The sequence below is a fragment of the Triplophysa rosa genome, linkage group LG21 (genome assembly GCF_024868665.1).
Source record: "Triplophysa rosa linkage group LG21, Trosa_1v2, whole genome shotgun sequence".
NCBI lineage: Eukaryota > Metazoa > Chordata > Actinopteri > Cypriniformes > Nemacheilidae > Triplophysa > Triplophysa rosa.
Window position 1 is genome coordinate 9,622,254 of NC_079910.1, and position 19,687 is coordinate 9,641,940.

General features: G+C 38.3%; 1 protein-coding gene across 5 annotated transcripts; it reads right to left on the reverse strand.

Moving 5' to 3' along the window:
• Window positions 1-38: 38 nt before the first annotated feature.
• On the reverse strand, window positions 39-18,311 carry ttll10 (tubulin tyrosine ligase-like family, member 10). 5 transcript variants are annotated; one of them, XM_057320109.1, is made up of 13 exons: window positions 17,875-18,311; window positions 6,715-7,015; window positions 5,895-5,994; window positions 5,517-5,635; window positions 5,316-5,436; window positions 4,740-4,816; window positions 4,463-4,649; window positions 3,646-3,817; window positions 3,415-3,555; window positions 2,821-2,937; window positions 1,933-2,026; window positions 1,590-1,679; window positions 39-1,487 (listed from the first exon to the last, which is right to left on the reverse strand). In XM_057320109.1, the coding sequence occupies exons 2-13, from the start codon at window positions 6,983-6,985 to the stop codon at window positions 973-975; spliced, it is 2,004 nt and encodes a 667-aa protein (XP_057176092.1). In that variant the 5' UTR covers window positions 6,986-7,015; window positions 17,875-18,311; the 3' UTR covers window positions 39-972. The 5 variants fall into 5 exon arrangements, with proteins under 5 accessions (XP_057176092.1, XP_057176090.1, XP_057176089.1 ...); XM_057320107.1 differs by adding an exon at window positions 15,687-15,825 and having other exon boundaries at window positions 39-1,679; window positions 17,875-18,306; XM_057320106.1 differs by having other exon boundaries at window positions 39-1,679; window positions 17,875-18,306.
• Window positions 18,312-19,687: the final 1,376 nt, after the last annotated feature.

The window sequence follows — 19,687 nt, forward strand, 5'->3', positions numbered from 1 at the left end:
TGTTGTAAAATATGAATTTGACCAACAGTATTCCTTATTTCTTTTTAATTCCAATATACAGTATATCTCAAAATATTGTTATCGTGAATTCTTTTGAGCAGAATAACCGCGTAAAAAAATTGGATATGGTGATAGCCCTAAATCAGACACTCTTTTCACTATTGTGAATACAGTCATAACTGAAATGCATGCACTCTGCCCCTTATGGCTGGAATACACTACACAACTTTTAAAATCTGAACAGACCAAAAAAAACTAGACATCACACACTTGCAGACTTTTTGAAAGTTTGCAGAGAAAAACAGGGCATCACACAATATGCGATAAAACCTGCAGACTAGCGCAGACTTTCTGCAACAAGTCCAGACTGAAAATCTGGGCAAAATCTGAGCAAAAGTCTATTCCAGCCTTTAGCCATGACTATTGCAAAGACTTAGACCTCAACTTCGAAAATAACGTCTGGACTGGTACGAAGTTGGACATCTGACCTCTCAGCTCGGCTATCGAATCGATAAACTCCGCGACAGCACGACCTCAAGATCATTGACTTCCAGTAAGATAGCGAGGCGCTAACTCATTTTTTTTTTTTTTTCCATAGCGCGAAATGATATGAAACAAAGTCTGCTCTCTATGTTTAATACATTAATTCAAATACCGTTTTGGTGCTCTTTAATGTGCCATGACGTTTGACAAGAGGTTCGTCTCCAACGCAGCATTGACAATAGCCTAAACCCACAAACCTTATTGCGTAAAAAAACAAATGTAAACATCGAGTAAGGATCTTAAAGTAGCCTACTTTCAAAGCATCCCTTAACACCATGTGGCAATTTATTGAAACAATGATGTTGATGAGGAACAGCATATTAGTCAAAAGCATAGGGTAGGTTACTGTAGGTCAGATATAGATTATTCTATTATTATAAAACTTTTTTAGGCAACGAGTGGTCAGACTCTCAGTTTATCATCTTTTCATCATCCATCCTTTTCTTTGGGCTCCCTTTTGTCCACATGAGCAAAATGAATTTTGGACGTCTTCAGGTTGCAGCTTATATGGTCCCTGTTGTCCATCTGCGTGCTTTGAGCTCCAACTCCTTGTGTAGAGTTTGAGGCTTTGCTGGGGAATGGTGTAGACAGAGACCTGATAGCACTTCTCACAGGCAGCATGCGTGGAGGAACGTTGAGGTTGGAAGTCGCTGGCTCGTGCCAGGTGCACTTGCTGAGGTGCAGCTCTACACGAGCACGAACAGGTTTGGGCTGGTGAGGTCGGAGCTGATTCGTTTCTTGAGTTCTGGGGATCCGGGTCTTCTGCGTTACGGCTGCTCCACCTGAAGGTTTGTGTGGTAACTCTATGGGCTGTTGTGAAGGTGGGCTGGTATTGGACCAAACAGAGACAGTAGAAGTTGCAGGACGTTTGGCTGGAGGTTCTGTCGTGACACCACTAATGGGACACTTGGCGCACCTGTTGGTTGATTTCCATGTTGGTGTTGCTATGAGAGCAGATTTGTATGTTTTGTTAGTGTTCTTTGGGTTAAAGTTTGCCAATGACCCTGAGGTTTTCTGCATTTGCTTTTTCATGGCCATCGACTCACCATCATACAGCAATAGAAAGTCTCTTTGATGGTTTAAGGGCAGCAGCTTCTGCCCACAGCAACACTTCTTGAAGATTTCCAAAGCCAGGTCTAAAAAAAGGAAGGAAGCCACTTTGTCAGATCTGCAGATGAGTGTTGTCACACCTCACTTTATCTTCACACTATTTATTTATTTCCGTGGTGTTAGATTTAAGAATTATTCCACATATTGCATTTAAATTGTGTCCGTAAAACTGATGTAAATGTGATCAATTGATTGTGATTTAACCTGCCTTAATATTTATACGCAAGACAACATATTTAATATATTTTGAGCTATTTACTATTGAATCAAACAGCTCACCGAGGGTCTCTGTGACTGTGCTGGGAATAACTTCTTTCAATACTTCACAGTTAGTATGCAGCGCAGGGTTACAGTTCATCTCTAGCAACCAGACCTGCCAAAACAAGTATACATCACAAACACAAACTGATATCTCAATTACAATGATTACTGTAAATATATTGTGTATCTTTGCCTTGTGTGACAAATTTACAACACAAAAAGTATTTACAAACTATAACCAGCAGAGGGCACCCACACCCTATTACAAGTATTCTGTTCATTTTAACTTCTTGCCAACTAAATACACCATAACGTGCCTAGTACTTTGATAGGTGCAAAGACCACCATGAAAAAATATGTCCAAAAAGGCTTTTGGCATTCTTAAAAGTATATTATGCTAAAACCACTGAAGTTGTCTTGGTGTCTAATCCACTCATATAGCATTAAATGATGCATATTATTACATACATGCTCTGTAATTTCATCCAGTATACAGTATATTGCTGTAACATGTACATCCATAATGATCCAGTAACCTGGAGACCAGAATCCGGCTGGCCCGGGGACCGCGTGTTTACGCTGACAGTACACATGTTGCCTAGCAATGGCTTGGCAGGAATTGAGTTTACGATGCTCCATAGGGGGACAACAGGCTTCTGAACATCATGTTTTCAGAGAACCATGACAGCATAAGAAAATTCATCATAATTGTCTTGAAGAAACTAAGGAGATTACAGTACAGATAAATTAAGACTTTATGTTTGTAATGCTTCTTGTTCATGGATAATTCTGAAACTAATCTCCTGTGTTAAGCCTTCCAGACAGCAACGATGTTAACGCACACACACAATTTGACACAATTTTCGTTCTTGAAGCCCCTACTGTATACCCTCGTTTGTGTCTCACCTTGAAATTCTCATCAATCAAGAAGTCACAACCAATTAGGTCAAAGTAACCGAGTCTGCAGTCCAGTTTTGCTTTAACAGCCTGAAAACAGTGCATAATAATTTGCTGCATCCTTTTCTGTAAAAGAATACACAGTTTAATTACAAGATCAATCAAATAATTATACATTTGGTTAGTTAAAGGGATACTACACCCAAAAAGACACATTCTGTCATCATTTACTCACCCTCAAGTTGTTCCAAACCTGTATAACTTTCTTTGTTCTAATGAACACAAGATATTTGGAAAATGTTAGCAACTGACATTTCTGGGAGGGTGATAATTCATTACAGAATTTTCATTTTGGGTGGAGTATCGTTTTAAAAATAACTTTTGACGTTTTTTAGTGTATTCTATGAGCTTTTAACACATGTTGAAACCATTGTTACCATGACAACAGTACATCTGCATCCTTTTAATATAAATCTACATGTGGTCATAAATAAAACTGTGGTTACATATACACCACCCCACTAACTTTTTTTAGAATTAAGACGGATGTGCTTCTACATTCATCTTTCTACCACAGAGCCAAAGTATATACACAAAATTTACAGCAAAAGGACCCAGAGCCCAATCTTTGGGCAGACCCTTAGGCGCCATGTATGTCTCATTGATGTAGGTATTAAAGTGCTCCATTGACCAAACCGTCTCTTCCTTTAGTAGACTGTAGAGAGGATTCTTTTTCTGCATGTACTAAAACAGACAAATCTGGTGTTATGTTACAGCCATTGAAAAGCTATACACATAATAATAAGGGAAATAAAATACCGTAAAGTAACCTACTTGATTGGTTAGGTGAGCTGTGATGTTGTCTGAATTGGGGTCATAATGGTTACATGTCAATCGGATGTAACCATGGCGAAAAAACACCATGTGTGGTGAAGTACAAGCAATCAGAAAGTATGACCGCACATCAAATTTCCTGCCCTGAAGTAGCAAGGGCTTCTGGATATACCTTGAAAAATCAGAAGAACATATAACATTGATCTGTGTAGGTTAAAGATGCTTGTAATAAAAATATATTCTGGTATAATATGTGTGAAGTTGTACGATGTGAAAAGTATTAGAAAAATATTGAAGCCGCACCCTTAAACCATCACTGGTGTGAAAGCAAAACGTATTAAAATGGACGAATGAGATCATATAATTAATGAATCGTACAGTTTCACATTAATTTTTCACCTCCAAAAAATAAACGATTTGCCGGTAGATTATGTTAAATACACTGGTTTTAACAAACCTGATCTCACCGAAAATGTCATTCTTTTACCAGGTTACGTTAAAATTTGAATGAATACATATAAATTAAGCACCTTGTAAAATAGTTTTGAATTGAGATTGTGTTGGTTTTAACTTATTACATGTTCATGCTTGCTATATTTTGTGCACTACAGCTGCATATTTTAATGGATACTACACTGCAGTAATGAAAAAGAGAACATTTTTTGAGACAGAAACTAACCATGACCTGATCACATGACCTCAAAAAAAGGATTCACTGTAGGCATTTCATGATAGATTTCCACATCTTTTTGTAATGTCGATAGAATTTTAAAATAAAAATAACGTGTGACATTTTGAAATGGTCAACTTTACCCACTGTTGAACAACCCGAGCTTGTGGTAAACTGAAAGGTGACCTCTTGTTTGTCTGTTGTTCCATTGTGCTCTGTAGTCTTTCTCTGAATGCTGCTATGTCTTCTGGTGTCCTCATTAAAAAAATACCACGGCCTTGGTTAAGGCCTGTTGGTTTGCAGATCCACATGCTACTTTTGTCATTGCATACACCTAAAACACAGATGTATTCATGTTTAATGTATCAAATGCTTAAAGAAAAATCTTAAAATGACAATGCAATGACCTGTCATCATACTGTACCATTAAAGAAGGCCTCTCTCTCATCTTTCACATCCATACGGTAAGTGACAGGGAGAAAATCCTCTATCTTCATTCTCCTGCAATGTGTAATCAAATTTGAGAAGGAAGTAAACAAAAACATTCAATAGTAAGCAGTCAGTAGTAAGTTTAGTATCACATTTTTACTGAATGCTAGAAAAAACAAGTTCTGTAAATACAGCCTGACCTTATGGGAATTTATAAATATTTTACGAGGTGGCAAATATCGATACATTCGTACAATGTGATTTATTAGAAAAAAGCAATACTGAAGCCCCGCCCATAAAGTCAAACATACATTAAAACATACAAATGAGATTGTACAAATTCATACAATTTGCCATGTCTAAAAGTAATAAATTTCGGTGAGATTGTACTGGTTAATTTGACCAGGGCCACCCAAATACCCAAATAACTGATCCATCTCTGTGGGCCTCCCTCTTTTATTTCCTTCATGGGTGTCCAAGAATATGGCTAATACTCAAATTATGCAATCAAATATTTTATTCTCTATTGTTCACTATATCTGTTACTATCAAACCGACAGTTTTTTTTTACCTGTTTACACGCCCATAGTTGACTTTGCTGCTGACTCTCTCATACTCTCGTAGGCTGTTCAGCAGACCGATCTTAGTGGTCAGGACTTTATTATTGGGTATCTGGTAAAGCAACTGGCCACCTGTATAAACATCAACAGACAAGGTATTGAGTATTTTTTCTTCTCAGTTAAGATCTTAACAGTAAGAAAATGTGGATCACCTGCTTTGAAGTTGTAGTAGGTAGCAGGTGATTTGGTTTCACACCACTTCAGTTTGTAGTCCAGTCTGTTCTTGTCATATATGCGCTGCCAGCCTCGACTCTCACAATATGAAACAACTCTAAATATGAGATCAGGATAGATGCCACGTTTTTCATAAATGTTCAAAATCCGCCCTTTTCTTTTTTAATCTTGTTACATGTATGTTTTATAAGCTTTAGTTATATAAGCTGTCATCAAGCCCCCAGACTAAAGGGCAAGATTTCGGAAAAGATTACATAAAACATACAACAAATAACCTCTGTAGATCATGAACTTTAAGTCACAATGGAAAACCTTAAAAGTACAATAAATTAAAAACGTCCTCCTAACACACTCACATGGAGGCCCCATTGTTCCCTCCAAAAAAGAAGAAGGGTCCAGGACCTCGTGGATCTTCAAGACGCCTGTCTCTGTCCCTCTCAACAAATGAAACACTCACTGGTCATTTACACACGCATCCACACACACACGCACGCACGCACGCACGCACGCACGCACACGCACACACACACACACACACACACACACACACACACGCACAGAAATTGACATTTAAAATATATACAAGTAAATAGACTGTACATTATCATAATTATTTAATGATTCTTATATAAATCACATACAGTACAATGTACAAATTTCCAAATTATCCAGTTAAAAACGTCTAATGTACTGTAGGATCAATTATGATATGCTATGTTTGCTGGGAGTAGGTGCAGAAGTGGGAGACATCTGATCCCACAAGAGTTTAATTAATCTCACCTCCTCTTCCTGACTACAACCCAACCAGACTTCACCACATTCCCCGTTGACTAGTTTGTTTTTTGGCCCGGAGCCATTTCATAGAATACTAAATAATACACTACGTACAGTACTTTAACTTTCCAGAGTGTCATCTAAAGTACATACTAAATGAAACCACAAGAAAGCTTCTGTCTTTAACACACATGAAGACACATAAAGAACCGATCTGCAGTTTTTCTGTCCTGATACATTTTCCATTGAAACAGGAAGTGTGGGCAGGGCATATAAAACAGACTGTCCATTTCTTTAAAATAGCCAGTATATTTGCTTCCGATGGACTGGGTCAATGTTAAGAGAACATTATAGCTAAAGCTACCACAGACACACACTCGTGATACCTGGTTGCATACCCACCTGCCAGGGTTCCATCTGGCTGTTTTACATGACGTCTGTGTATCTTCTGAGTGGCCCCTTTTCTCCATACCTCCTGGTTCTCCTTCCGCTGTTCATCTTTATTCACTTCACCCTCAGCATTTAACACGTTGTCCATCTCCTTCTCATCTGATTGTTCCTGATCCTCCATCATTTGCTGTGTGTCTCTCAGGACATGTTGTTGGTCCGGTCTCTGTCCAGCATCTGGCTCTTCTCCGGGCTGATGGGGCTCTACACAGCTCACTAATGACATCACTGTCTCTCCCCAGCAACCGGCTTGGATCTATGCAGATGAAACAGGACTTTCCATTAGATTTGCAACAGTGCCTGACTGGCCTCTCTCAACATTGGTGTGCATGGTTACTTTTTAACTTGGTATTTATTGTTGTGACTGCAATAAAAATAGGTCAAGTGCTTGAAAAAATACCCTTGAAATTGTTTTAGTTGTACAATACAGAGTGCATGTGCTAAGAAATTTGAATCAATACAATTTTTCAAATGCATAACCATAAGGAGAGAACAACAACAACAACATGTAGAAAGATCGAGAAGGTAATATTAAACCAAGAAAAAAGTAATGTTTTACATTTTTGCAGGGTATTAGCCTAGCTTAGCTTGTCATCAAAAATTGAATAAACTTTCTTTAACACTTACACTGTAGATTTTGGAGATCACAAACAGCTTTATCTTCAGTTAATAGATCTGTCTCCCTTGGTAACTTCTAAACTGGCCGTGCATGTAGATGTTGTGACAGTCTAACATTTTCTAAGTCAATCCATGTACTTAGAAGACTCTTGGAGCATGTTAAATCTACGCTGACCAAACTAACCAGGCCAATGTAAACAACTACTTGTTGCCTTGGAAACGGGTGTCTTAGAAACAGCTTCTAGTGGTGGGTTGAACCAAACAATAACTCCAGGAAATGATTCCCAGTGTTTACAACCGACCCTGTGGGTTTAACGTCATTTATTATTAATTGTCCTCCAGATTACCGCTTTGGCATTATAGTAATACGAGAATGGATTTTCAAACCCAGTGAATTGTGCTGCTTTCTATCTCTCTCTTAAGCCATTGTGTGCAATTAGGTGTAAAATGATATAAGCCGTGGGGAAATCTGATCTAACATGGGTTGAAACAAAACATAGCCAACTCCATTGATTCTCCCCCCTTTTATATTATTAATAATCCTAATTTCAAAACGGATGAATGTCCTAGAAAGAGATCAATTTATCAGATCAGTTTAATTGCATGACGTGTATAGAGGTGTACAGTGGAGGGCTCTGTATTTTTTATGATCATGTGATGGTACTGGTTTGGGCTGGTGCACAAACAATTGTGTTGTCATGATAAAACATCAAACAAACCCTCAATAAAGGCACACAAATATCTAACCCAAACACACCTGTCTCTATGCAATTACCCTCATAATAAAGGGACTCCTAACAGACTTTGACAGGACATGCTCTTGTTTACATTCTAATTGTCCATAAACCTATTGTGTCACAATTATCCAAAAAATCCTTCAGTTTTAATACACAAAGAGCTTCAGTCATCAACCATCTGTATTCACTTAAAGGGATAGTTCACCCTAAAATAAAATTTCTATCATTACTCTCGTGTCATTTTAAACCTGAATTACTTTTTTTCTTCTGCAGAACACAAAATAAGATATTTTAAGAATGTTGTTAACGGAACAACAGCGGTCCCCTTTGAGTTGCATTGGTTTTGTGTCCATAGAAGTCAATGGTTATCAATATAACTTACAGTGTAAAGATTTTTCCATGTTACCGAGGTACCAGGGTGTCTCCCAGAAAGTGTGTAAATGCTCTTCATAACAAAGACACACCCAGACTATTGGCAGTTAACTGTAATCCCACTCTGCCACTTTTTAATTGTTTCGTCTTTTTGTCCTTCACACTTTTCTAACAGTATGTGATAAAAGTACTGTAGAGTAAGGACATTTTGTTCATTATAAAAGGTTAAAATAATGACTTAAAGGTCCAGTCTATGAAATTTAGCAGAATCTAGTAGTCAACCAACGGCTCACTCCACACCCCCTTTCGAAGCACTACGGTGGCTGACACAGTACTAAGATGTCGACACGTTTTCACTTCTTTGCCAAAGAAGATAATGTATTTACAAAACGAGCTCTAGAGCAGTGTGTCCATTTAGGGCTACTGTAGAAACAACACGGCAAATTCGGTGACCCTTATAAAAACATACACAGCCGGATTATTTTTGAAATTGATTTTAAATATAAAATTAAATCTTAAAGATGTTCATTTAACATGTTAATTTGATTATAAATATTCTGTTGGTGGTATTTTGGTCAAACGTTTGTGCAGTGTTAAAAACGGAAAAAAGGAAGTTCTTCTGGACCAGCGTTTTTTCGTTTTCCGATTTATTTTCAAATCATTAACCCTAATTATGAGCAAAAGCAAAAGTGATGCTTTTATTACCAAGAACCATTTATACACATTTTATCTTGTAAATTTAAAAAGTGGTATTTCGCATCACGCGTACAGTATTCACGTACATTATTCAAATGTCTGTTGGATCGAGGCCACACGCTCCCGGGCTTCAGGTTTTTTATGGCTTGTTGTACATAACCAGTTTCAGCCACACCTTGCCAACAGGCTGCAATCTGATAGACGTTGTGTACAGAGTGTGTGTAGGTGGACAAAGAAAGCAGGTTTGTTTTACAGCCATGTAACTCCCCTGGCTCACCATCTGCTTACGAGTATGTGTGTGTGTAACTGCATCAGAGACAACCCAGGGTTGAGAATTTTCTGGTGGTTGTCACTATCCCAAATCAAGAAAAATCCATACCAAACATGCGCATAAACTTATTGGGCTTAATGTTTTTAATATAAATTCCCAGAATTGTTAGAGAAACTGATCAGGTAACAAATGCAAACTCTCTCTCTTTTGTCATGTTTAGAAATGTACAGCATTTGGAAGGACACACCATCCAAAGGCACATAATAGGCAAATTATCCACCTGCTGTTTTTATAACATCAAAGGGGGATGAGCAGCAACCGTAAATATCATTCACTGTCATCTTTCACCTTTAATATACAGTAGGCGAAAGAGGAATGTAATATTATTGTAATGCCTTGCCAACAATAACTTGTTTGCTAGTCATCAGTACATGTGAAGATAAATATTTTTTCTTCAGCAGCAGTTACAACAGTCATCACAAGCAAACACAAAGGCTTTTTTTAACCTCAGCTGGACACTGTAATTTTAGAACGAGTGGCTATTTTCTCTAAAAACACTGCAAACTAACCAGGGAGTTCCCTACACGTGAGTACTACTCATCCACCCTAAAGGAATGTCATAGCCGTTTAAACACGTGTTCTTCTGACAGCCTGTTCCACTTCATTAGCAAACCTGGGTCAACCTTCTCCTCTATGGTCTGGAATCTAGTTCGACTACATCTGAGCATGCACAGACCAGTGTTGGAATTTTTCACGGTGTTTCCGGCTATGTGGAATTCTAATGATGTCACGCGATGGGAAGCGCTCCTGGTATTGTCACTTGACCTTTTACATGCGTGTTTAACTGACAATCATAAGCATTTCATATGCGTTGTAATTACGTTGCTGCTAATATCATTTTACGCCACACTGTTTGACAATCAGTGGCGTTAATCAAATGATTATTTACACTACTAAAAATAAAAGTGCTACAGTACGTGATGCCATAGAAGACCTATTTCTGGCAGCACAGTGTATTTCCATAAAGAATCTTTCACATCTAAAGAACCTAATAGTTCTTTTGTGACATTGCTCTGAAATAGCTATGGTGGCACTTTTTTTTTTTTAAGAGTGTACGAACCCATTTTAATGACAGATGTACTATACTACTGCAAAGTTATTGCAAAGTATAATTTACAGTAGCATAGGAAATATTTCTGTTTTGTAATGTCTAATGTCTGAGTACTTTGCAACATTTCAATCCTGTTTTGTTGTCTTTTGTTGTTAACTAGATTGCTCATTATTCTCAACCCACGTGATTTTTTATACGAAAGTGGCATTGTTTTTTAATAAATGTCAATTACCATACAAAACCCAAGATTGTATTGACATAAGAGGATTAAATATCCATGCACCTTTTGTATAAGCGGTTATATCAAGTATTTATGTTTAAGAGCATTTTATAAGGTCATATTAGGTCTCTTCACTGAATCAGAACATGGACAACAAAAGCTCACGTTTATTTTTAGTCTCTGTATTACAAAGGTCGTTCAATGTCATATCTTAGACTGCAAATCAAAAAAACATTGTCTGAGTTGAGTGCCAACTGCTGTATCAGACTAATATTTCAGAGATAAGAAAAAAGGGCCATTGTGTTGACTTTATATCAGAACTTGAATGCATCAGACAAACCATTACAATCATTAAATGAGATGTTGAACCATTCATATATCCATTTACAATAGTGTGTACATACACTAGGCATAAAAGCTCTTTAACGTGTCATTGTCGCAGCGTCCTTGCACCCCTCACTGGCAGTCAGTGTGCTTTCCAGAGCAACACAATGAGCTTCTGGCAGAACAGGGCAAATTGAGGTACTTAAAAAGAAGCTCTGTTCACATGTAACTGGATCTGCTCGGCTCTGAGGCCAGGCATTCCGGTCGACCCACTGAGGAGTCGCATGAACACAATGACCAGGCCAGCAGTTGCAGAGCCAGGCCCAGATTTTCTGACAGCCATTAACATACACCTTATCTAAGCACTGAAAACACACCCGACTGACTCGATATCATCTAAAGAAACGTCTCGGACACACTCAATTTACGTCTGAAGTGTTTCTCTTTATTAACATGCTTTTCAACACATTACAATGGATATTTTATTTAGCACAAATCCACATATTTGCAAATCTATCATGAGCAGGTAAAAGAAAGCACATTCTGCTGGATAGAAGCCAGTCAACATACCGTTACACAGTGAATGCTGTAGGCATTTTTATATGTGGAATTTAGTTTCTATGGTAACACAGATAGATCGTTCTGTTGAGTAATCCGTGAGTGACAAAATCCTTTTATAAAGCACATTTCAAGTCTAGTGTTTGACTTGCCCTTTAATACACCCTCTGAACAAAATATTTCTACAGCATTGCATATGAATTCAGTTTATAATGCAATCTCTTGAAATATTAACATACACTGAGCAAAAACACACAAAAAATATATATACACATAAAATATACAGGTGTGTGTCCTAGATTACTAGTCTTCTCAAGTTAAAAGGCTTTTTCTTGGAGGCTGAGTGCAGAAACTTTGACTCATAACACATGGAAAAGAATTGCAAAATCAGTCTTCCAGTGTAGGGTTCACAGTTCCTTAAGAAATTATTTGTATACTAATATATACTGAAATAAATACATGGATATTCAATGGGGTCCAAAAGTCCAAGACCACTTTGAAAGTTGGATCAAATAAAAAAATAGACAATTTTAATTTTAAGGGAAATTGAAGGAGAAATATTTAGTATTTACATTAAAAGTAATGTAACTTTGCGACAATGTAGACTTTGTACAAAAGGCCATTTTACAAAACGTTGTAATAAGTGATAAAGATTTAAATTCCAAACATTCCTAAAGGGATCTTAGACTTGTGGACTCAACTTTTTGTTGCATGTGTCCTGTTATTCAATACAGCACTAGGCGTCAGTGAAGACTATTGGAAATACAACTCAGTTTTGCATCATAACAACTAAACTCTATATATGTATCTTCATAAAAGACAGGAGCCCTGTTCGCATATGCAAATAACAAAAAACATCAATACAAATTCCCCCCAATGTTATCACATCCTCTTACAAGACAGAGACAGTGAAGTTCATTCTTTCAAAGGGACCGTTCAGAAGGCTGGAACTGGAAATGATGACATTGCCACATGATGGACGGCATTACCAGACAGTATTAGACACGAGTTATTAGATCTAACCATGTCTGGTAAGACGCCCATCAGCAGGCCTGACTCTGTGACCACACACCTGCTCAAGGATAATGAGAAAATGATGTTAACTGACAAAAAGCAAAACACACAAAAATCTACAGATAAAGTGGTCTGAATGACTTGCGCCATAAAACGGTTTTGTTCAGAACAAATATTGGCGCAGGTTTGAATCCACAGTTAAGTGATTAGAAAGAAAACGAAAAGGTAAACCTGTTTGGATTTCAAAAGGCCTAAGGGACCTCCTCTTCAATGACGTGATTTTGTAAAGACAGGTAATAAAAACAAAAAAGGGGGATGGTGAATGACAAACACAAGTCCATTTTATATTTATGCAAGGAACATAAAAGTACCCCAGACAAGCAAATATATGGGTGTGGTGCAATATTTGCGTCTCAATTCACCCACCTTGAACAAACATTCAGTGCTTCATTGGTTTATCCCCATTGGTCCTGTCTATACATTCTGTTTAATGTGTTACAAAGAAAACGAAGAACTTTCTGTTTCTTAATGAGTCAGGATTGGTGAATAAGTGATGAATAATTTATGAGAGTCACTTCCATATTGTACTGCTAGATGACATGTCTACCTTGGATTGAGGCCAAGCTGATTTTCGGTGGGAACGTTTCTAGTCAGAGATACAGTATAGCGCGATGAATGAAAGGCGAAGAGGAGGAGCTGAGGATGTCATTATGTCTATTTTTATCAGAAGTGTTACGCCGTGCCCATGTGTCAGTTGCAGGATATGCCACGCAGGTACAACAGACTCATCCAATCACAGCTCGCCTACTTTTACAAAAGCCACCTTCAGCATAAAAGGGGGATTGGGAGGAGGAAACTTTCGGCCTGTCTGGTTTAACAGTCAGCTTACTGGTATTCTTTAACTAAGGTTGGGTGGGGTTCCCACGTCTGAAACAAAAAAATGGGACAACATGAATGAAACAAAGCTGTGGAGGATAAAACCGACTTATCCTTTTCCCCCTCAAGTCAATTCTCTGATCTTTTTTAAAGCGTTGTGGACAAAGGGCTCTGACGTTATGCAATAATTTGCTAGTTTTAACACTATTATATATTTTTTTCTTAAAACAGACAACAAATTAAAAAAAAGAAGTTTAAAGGCATATTCTAAGCCAATGGAAATCAACTTAAAGTACTGAAAACCAATACAATGACGTGCAAAGCCATTATTTCTGTGGAAACATGGCTTGTGTACTGTCAAACAAACGTCTGGTGTAGCTAACGGTGGAAATAAAGACAACAGAAGTGCTGTCAAACACCACAGTGGTGATAAGAACGGCTACCATGACAACAATACAGCTTTACATTGTGGACTATTCCCTATCCACCAATCACATTTTATAGTTATGTATTCGCGTGTATTACCGTATGTAGAAAGGTTCCTAATGAGGTTGTATTTATTGTTCTACTTTAGTCAATGTGAAACAACAGAAAGAGTTCCCCTTGCAGCAAATGGGTCACCCAACAAACATCGTTACCAGACAGTGTTAGAAAACAGATACACAGTCCAGCACTGCCCGGTAAGATGAGTGCTAAGTGCCAAAAATGAGACTTTTCATGGGGGTTAACTTCAGTATTTTTTTGTTGTTGTTGATAAGCAAAGTTCCTCCGATGTGTCACTTCCTGAAGTTCACGGACAGTCATCATCATCATTACCAGGCAGTATTAGAAAAAGTAATGAAATCCAATGCTGCCTCGTAAGATGGAGAATACTACCCAGATAACTCCTAAAAAGCAATTCTTCACATCATCACACATCCATTGGAACATTCAGCGTTACATTGAAATCAGGGCAGTTATAATAAGTAGACAAATTATATCCAGACTATCATACTCTACCCATCCCTTCTGTTTATAAAGCCTGATGGCAAGCGTCATTTCAGGAGGGAACCACAGAAACTACAACTTGAATCAACTGGATCTGATGAGAGCTCTGACTCAGTCAACTGTCCCAGAGAAATACTGTATGCCAACAAAATAACCAGCTCCAAAAACAGGTAAAGCTAGTATGGCCCAGGAAATAGATGGCTTTGTTCCTTTTAAAACTGGAGCTTAGCAAAGCAGCCGAGGCGGTGAGTGGGCCACTAAGGCAGTTAATAATTGCCCAAACCTGTTCTGACTGGTCTGATATGACATCACAACCAGGCTGGGAGGGCTGCTCTGTTTAACAATATACGGTTGAGGAAAAATATGCATTCGAATAAGCGTCGCCCCCAACCCTACCCTTTGCAACAATGGCATTTACTGGGTGGTGATAGTCCATCCTTTACTGAAGACTAAAGTTCACAATTCAAACTACTGTTGTTTAATAAATCGGCATTATGGCAGGTGTGAGAAGGGCTGACTGATGCTAATGATAGTCAACGTTCTCTGTTTAGCTGTGTGTAGTGATAACAGCCAGTTGGAATGTTGTTCCGGGCTGATCTGCGACCGGATTCTGCATGGGGAAGGTCATGCCCAACACCTCCAGTTTACTGAGTAACGTCTGTATCTCGCAAAGTTTAAAACTCCATTTTTAAAATATTGAGTTGCATGCTTGCTATAATGAATTTGGTTTTAAACATCCGGTAAACTGGTAAATTGAATTATTAATACAATCTCAAATCCTAGTTTGAATCATTTTGTTTTCAGTAAATGCCACAAGACGTTAAAATTGACAAAATAGCTAGTGACAACCAATTTAAACTCAAAATTACACAGATAATTCAAAGCAATTTCAACAGCAAAAACTGAAGCTTGTAAGTGAATGGGAAATAAATAAGAGAAAGGGAGGGAAAGAGAGAGAGAGAGAGAGAGAGAGAGAGAGAGAGAGAGAGAGAGAGAGAGAGAGAGAGAGAGAGAGAGAGAGAGAGAGAAAGAGAGAGAAGAGAGAGAGAGAGAGACTGCCTGTAACCTTACCGTCATGAAAGGGACCCTGGTAAAGTAACAAAAAAAGCAAGCATAGGAGAAAAAGAGAGAATAAAATCTCACATTTCCACCAAGTGCTTGTAAAGCCTTTAGCTTCTTCTCGCTCAGTCAGGACCCATGCAATGAAAACCACAAGCAGACCTGCGCTCCCAGCCTCTATTTGGTTAATCATCAGCATTATAAACCAGTGCAGCAGGGCCTTCTGAGAAAGAAAGAGTGGTAGAGGAGAAGAGAGAGAGGGGGGAGAGAATAGGTATAAAAGAGCAGTCAGAAAAAGAAACAAGTTAAGCACATACTTCATTTAGCAGTTCCTCAATGTTGAGCACGAGTTGCCTCTGTTTTGGTCAATTATTTTTGCCCTTCTCATTTCAGCTTCAGTCAGGTGCAGGTTTAAGCTTTCCTGGCTGCCTGCACGGGTCTTTGGGTTGTGAGCGAGGTTTGATCAGGTAACCCTGCCCTCCTTGTTGGAATGTGACTCCACGTTGAAATGGACAACCTGAGGGGTAAACTAGGCTTGGCCTTAATCAATAGTTTGTGAAGAACAAAGATGAGGTAACCCTAAACCTTACTTAAAGGCGGGCCTTGCTCGGATGACTCAATCTGCGTTTCAGGTTTAAATGAATGTGTTGTTTCCTGATGTGCTGCTATGAGCATGCAGAGAGAGAGAGAGAGAAATGTGTCTGTTTTTTTAGGGAAAATCCTCTTTAAGGTTATGCAAAGCTAAAGCTGGAGGTGTTTCTGCCGAATTTGTTTCCTTTCACTTTTGGTTGAATGAAGCTGGAAATGAAGGAGGGTGATTTGCATATGTGATATTATCCTGTTTAATCCAGAATTTCCAAAGAACCCAAATGCGCTAATGTTTTATTATATATTATATAACTGATTTGACACAAGATATTGTCATAAACGTTATTATTCTAAGAAACAATATATTTGCCGAAAAACTAAAAACTCTTAAATAGCTTTCTTGTAATCTCACCTGAAATGATAAAACTGACAAAAACGATGCACACTTGCTAACAGACTAAATGTGCACTGAGGCGGGAAGCTGAATAAAACGTCCGCACTTAAGTACACAAGTTCAATGTGCTGCACTTCCGTGACCTCTCACCCGTACGCGGTAATTAATACGCCATTTTCCTCTCCGTGCTCACGCAGAGGAACAAACACTAAAGCAAGAACCACAGGCCATTTCCAGCATCGTCTTCACACTAAAGTGATCTCTGTGATAAAGGCTTCATCGCCCTCCAATTGTGGAGATCTGTTACCTTTCCACATTGTCCTGCGAAGAGCTTTACTCTAATAATGCTTTGGCTGGGATATAGGACTCTGACAAATGACTCATTCAGATGAGGGAATGAAACAGACTCATTTTCCTCCACCCACCAATCAAAACCCTCCACCTCACTGTGCATCCATTGTGCTGCCTAGCCGACATTTTCTTTCCGCTGTAGAAAAGCTCTTTCAAAATGCGTAATAAAATGACTAACCAACAAAAGTCAAACATTCTTCATAAACAAAATAAGGACAGTAGAGAGTTTTAATCTGCAGAAGCACTTCTGACCGTCAAAAAGGAAACATTAAAGAGAAGACGAGCGATAAGTCTGTATAAGATGAACGGCAGTTGTTTGGTTTTTATGCATTCAAATCTGACAAACCGATTCGATTTTTTTTCTAAAATTCTAAAATTAAAAGTTCTCAACAGCAAAGCTAGAACAAATGCAAAAAAATCAATGCGTAAAATCAATAATGAGGAGCAAAACATATTTCAATTGTGGCTTTCTTTATCAACAATACCTTGCTAAAGGCCTTTTGGATAAAATGAAAAATGTATTTTCAGCAAAAACACAGAGAAGAGAACCTAAGCCCCTCTCTTTATCCCCTCTGACAAGTCTGGCGGTTTGCCTTTACCTGCCCAAACTGGTCTATCCAGTCAAGGAATGACGGTTCGTGTCTATTGTGTTCTCTTTTTCTTTCTGTTTAAATAGATAGCAATTCGATACAGAATATAATAGTGCTCCTACCTACTTCAACAACTTTTCCCCGCTCTGCATTCTGTCTCATTCTGTCTACAAGCAATTTACTTACAAACTGTAAAAACCACTATGAAACAATGACAACTGCTTCGTGGTCTGTTAGCAAACAGGAACAAAACTGAGGGTGGAGACGACAACATCAAGCAACTATGAAAGTCAACCAAACCAGACGGCAGACAAAGAAACAAATAACTAATTTCAAGTTAAAAAGTTACCCTTCAATCCTTAAAATGGTCCAACGGTCAGAAACCGCACGGTGTTGTTTTACTGTTTCAGAAGAACGTCCCCGTCTTTTCTCTTCGGAAGAACGACGCCCTTAAAATTTCTGCCTCCGAAAGCCATGTTGCAGACGGAAGGAGACCATCTTGGGCTGGGAGCCGGATTCCCAACGCAGCACTGGGCGTAAAACTAACAAAAAGTACCGAAGTCGACAGGTGAGCCTTTGTCGGAGCGAAGACGCGCTTTGCCGGGAGCTCGAGGTGATGCTACCTGTTTAACCTCTTCGAGACGAGAGACAGAATTTGTAAAGAGCTTGGTTTACATGTAGCAGGCCCCCCTCCACCCCCACAGGTGTAATTTTCTTGCGCCAGCCAATCTCCTTAGCCTCTAGCGCTTGCAGGTGTGGGCCTAACTCTATGATAGGTCAGTCCCGCCCAGTAGGGCCTTTTCCAACCACCTGCCCCCGCCCAGGTGCTTTGTGTATGCTTATGATGTCATTCCTGGCTTTGTGTGATTGCACCTTCTTTTCCTATTTCAACAGACAACTTCATTTTAATAGACACGCCAGTATCGGAAAAAGGGGGCACGAGATAGAAATGACATAAAAGAAACATGGCCTGTATAACTAGACAGGTAAAGTGTGCCCTTTGCCCAGTTTTGTTCCCACACCCATGTGAACTGTAACCTCAGTTACATAAAACAGGAGACTCAATAAAGTAGATTAAAGCGAGTAAAGTATTATAGCCGAGGGGACGCAGGTAAACTCGGCAGGTGAAGGGGGATTGTAGTTGTGTCACCTGGCAGGAGTATCCAGGCCTTGAGGCATCTGGTCTAATCCCTGTCTACATCAGACTGTCGGGCACAGCTACATAGAGGCTCACTGGCCCAGTGTAATTGCTGGATTAGTCTAAACAATGCAGATTGACTTGATACTGATCCCGGTGTCTGACGGATGTCAAGGAAATCAGGAGAAGAAATGGTTAAATGTCTTGCCAAGTGTTGACAGATTCAGAACAAAAATCTATTTTTAATATTTTCTTTTAGGAAACGTGTTTATGAAGTCAGGATGTTCGAATTTAAACGCAATAAATAGTAAAACACAAACAAATGAAGAATTTTGAACGGTTAAAAGAACTGTGATTTTGAATTTATTGGTGATAACACGATTAAACGAAATAATAGAAAAGAACAGTTTGAATACCTAAAGTCATTTTGCTATATTGTTATAGTAGTTTATATAGTGAAATAACTATTACTACTGACTACTGAAAAAAAACAGTTAAATCTGTCAAATGCAATACCTTACATTTATAAAAACAAATGCACAAATGTATACTAACATTCAAAACTTAATGGCACTTTACTACAATGTTTTTTTATCATTTTTAAAATCTTTCTTTAATTTAATCTTAAATCTTATTTAATTTAAAGGCATATGCCTTAATGTTTTACATTTCTGAAGATAAAAATATAATTGTGCCATAATATTAAATTAAAGTAAAAAGATGCATGACTCGGGCACGAGGCTAGAATAGATGGGAACGTCTTCAATACGGTTTAAAAAGCATTACAGGGTGAGACCTCAAGAGGCTGGTTGAGACAATGCCAAGAGTACATTTTTTTAAATATACTCTACGTAAAATTCTAGACAAATTTTGATCTGAAGGTGCATTTAAAAAATATTTGTATTAGTTTAATTGACAAAAAAGTTAATTGTGCCAGCATATGAACCAAATCTGTATATTTAAAATGGTTTGTGCTTAAAAATACATGATTTGGACTAAATGATAATGAAAAAGCAGCAAATAA

Excerpts from the sequence above, each read along its gene's own strand:
- ttll10 (XM_057320106.1), bottom strand. The coding sequence starts at position 6,985 with ATGTCATTAGTGAGCTGTGTAGAGCCCCATCAGCCCGGAGAAGAGCCA. Across the intron at positions 5,636-5,894 it reads GGGAACAATGGGGCCTCCAT|AGTTGTTTCATATTGTGAGA; the intron begins GTGAGTGTGTTA and ends TCTCATATTTAG. Across the intron at positions 2,027-2,820 it reads TGATTGATGAGAATTTCAAG|GTCTGGTTGCTAGAGATGAA; the intron begins GTGAGACACAAA and ends TTGTTTTGGCAG.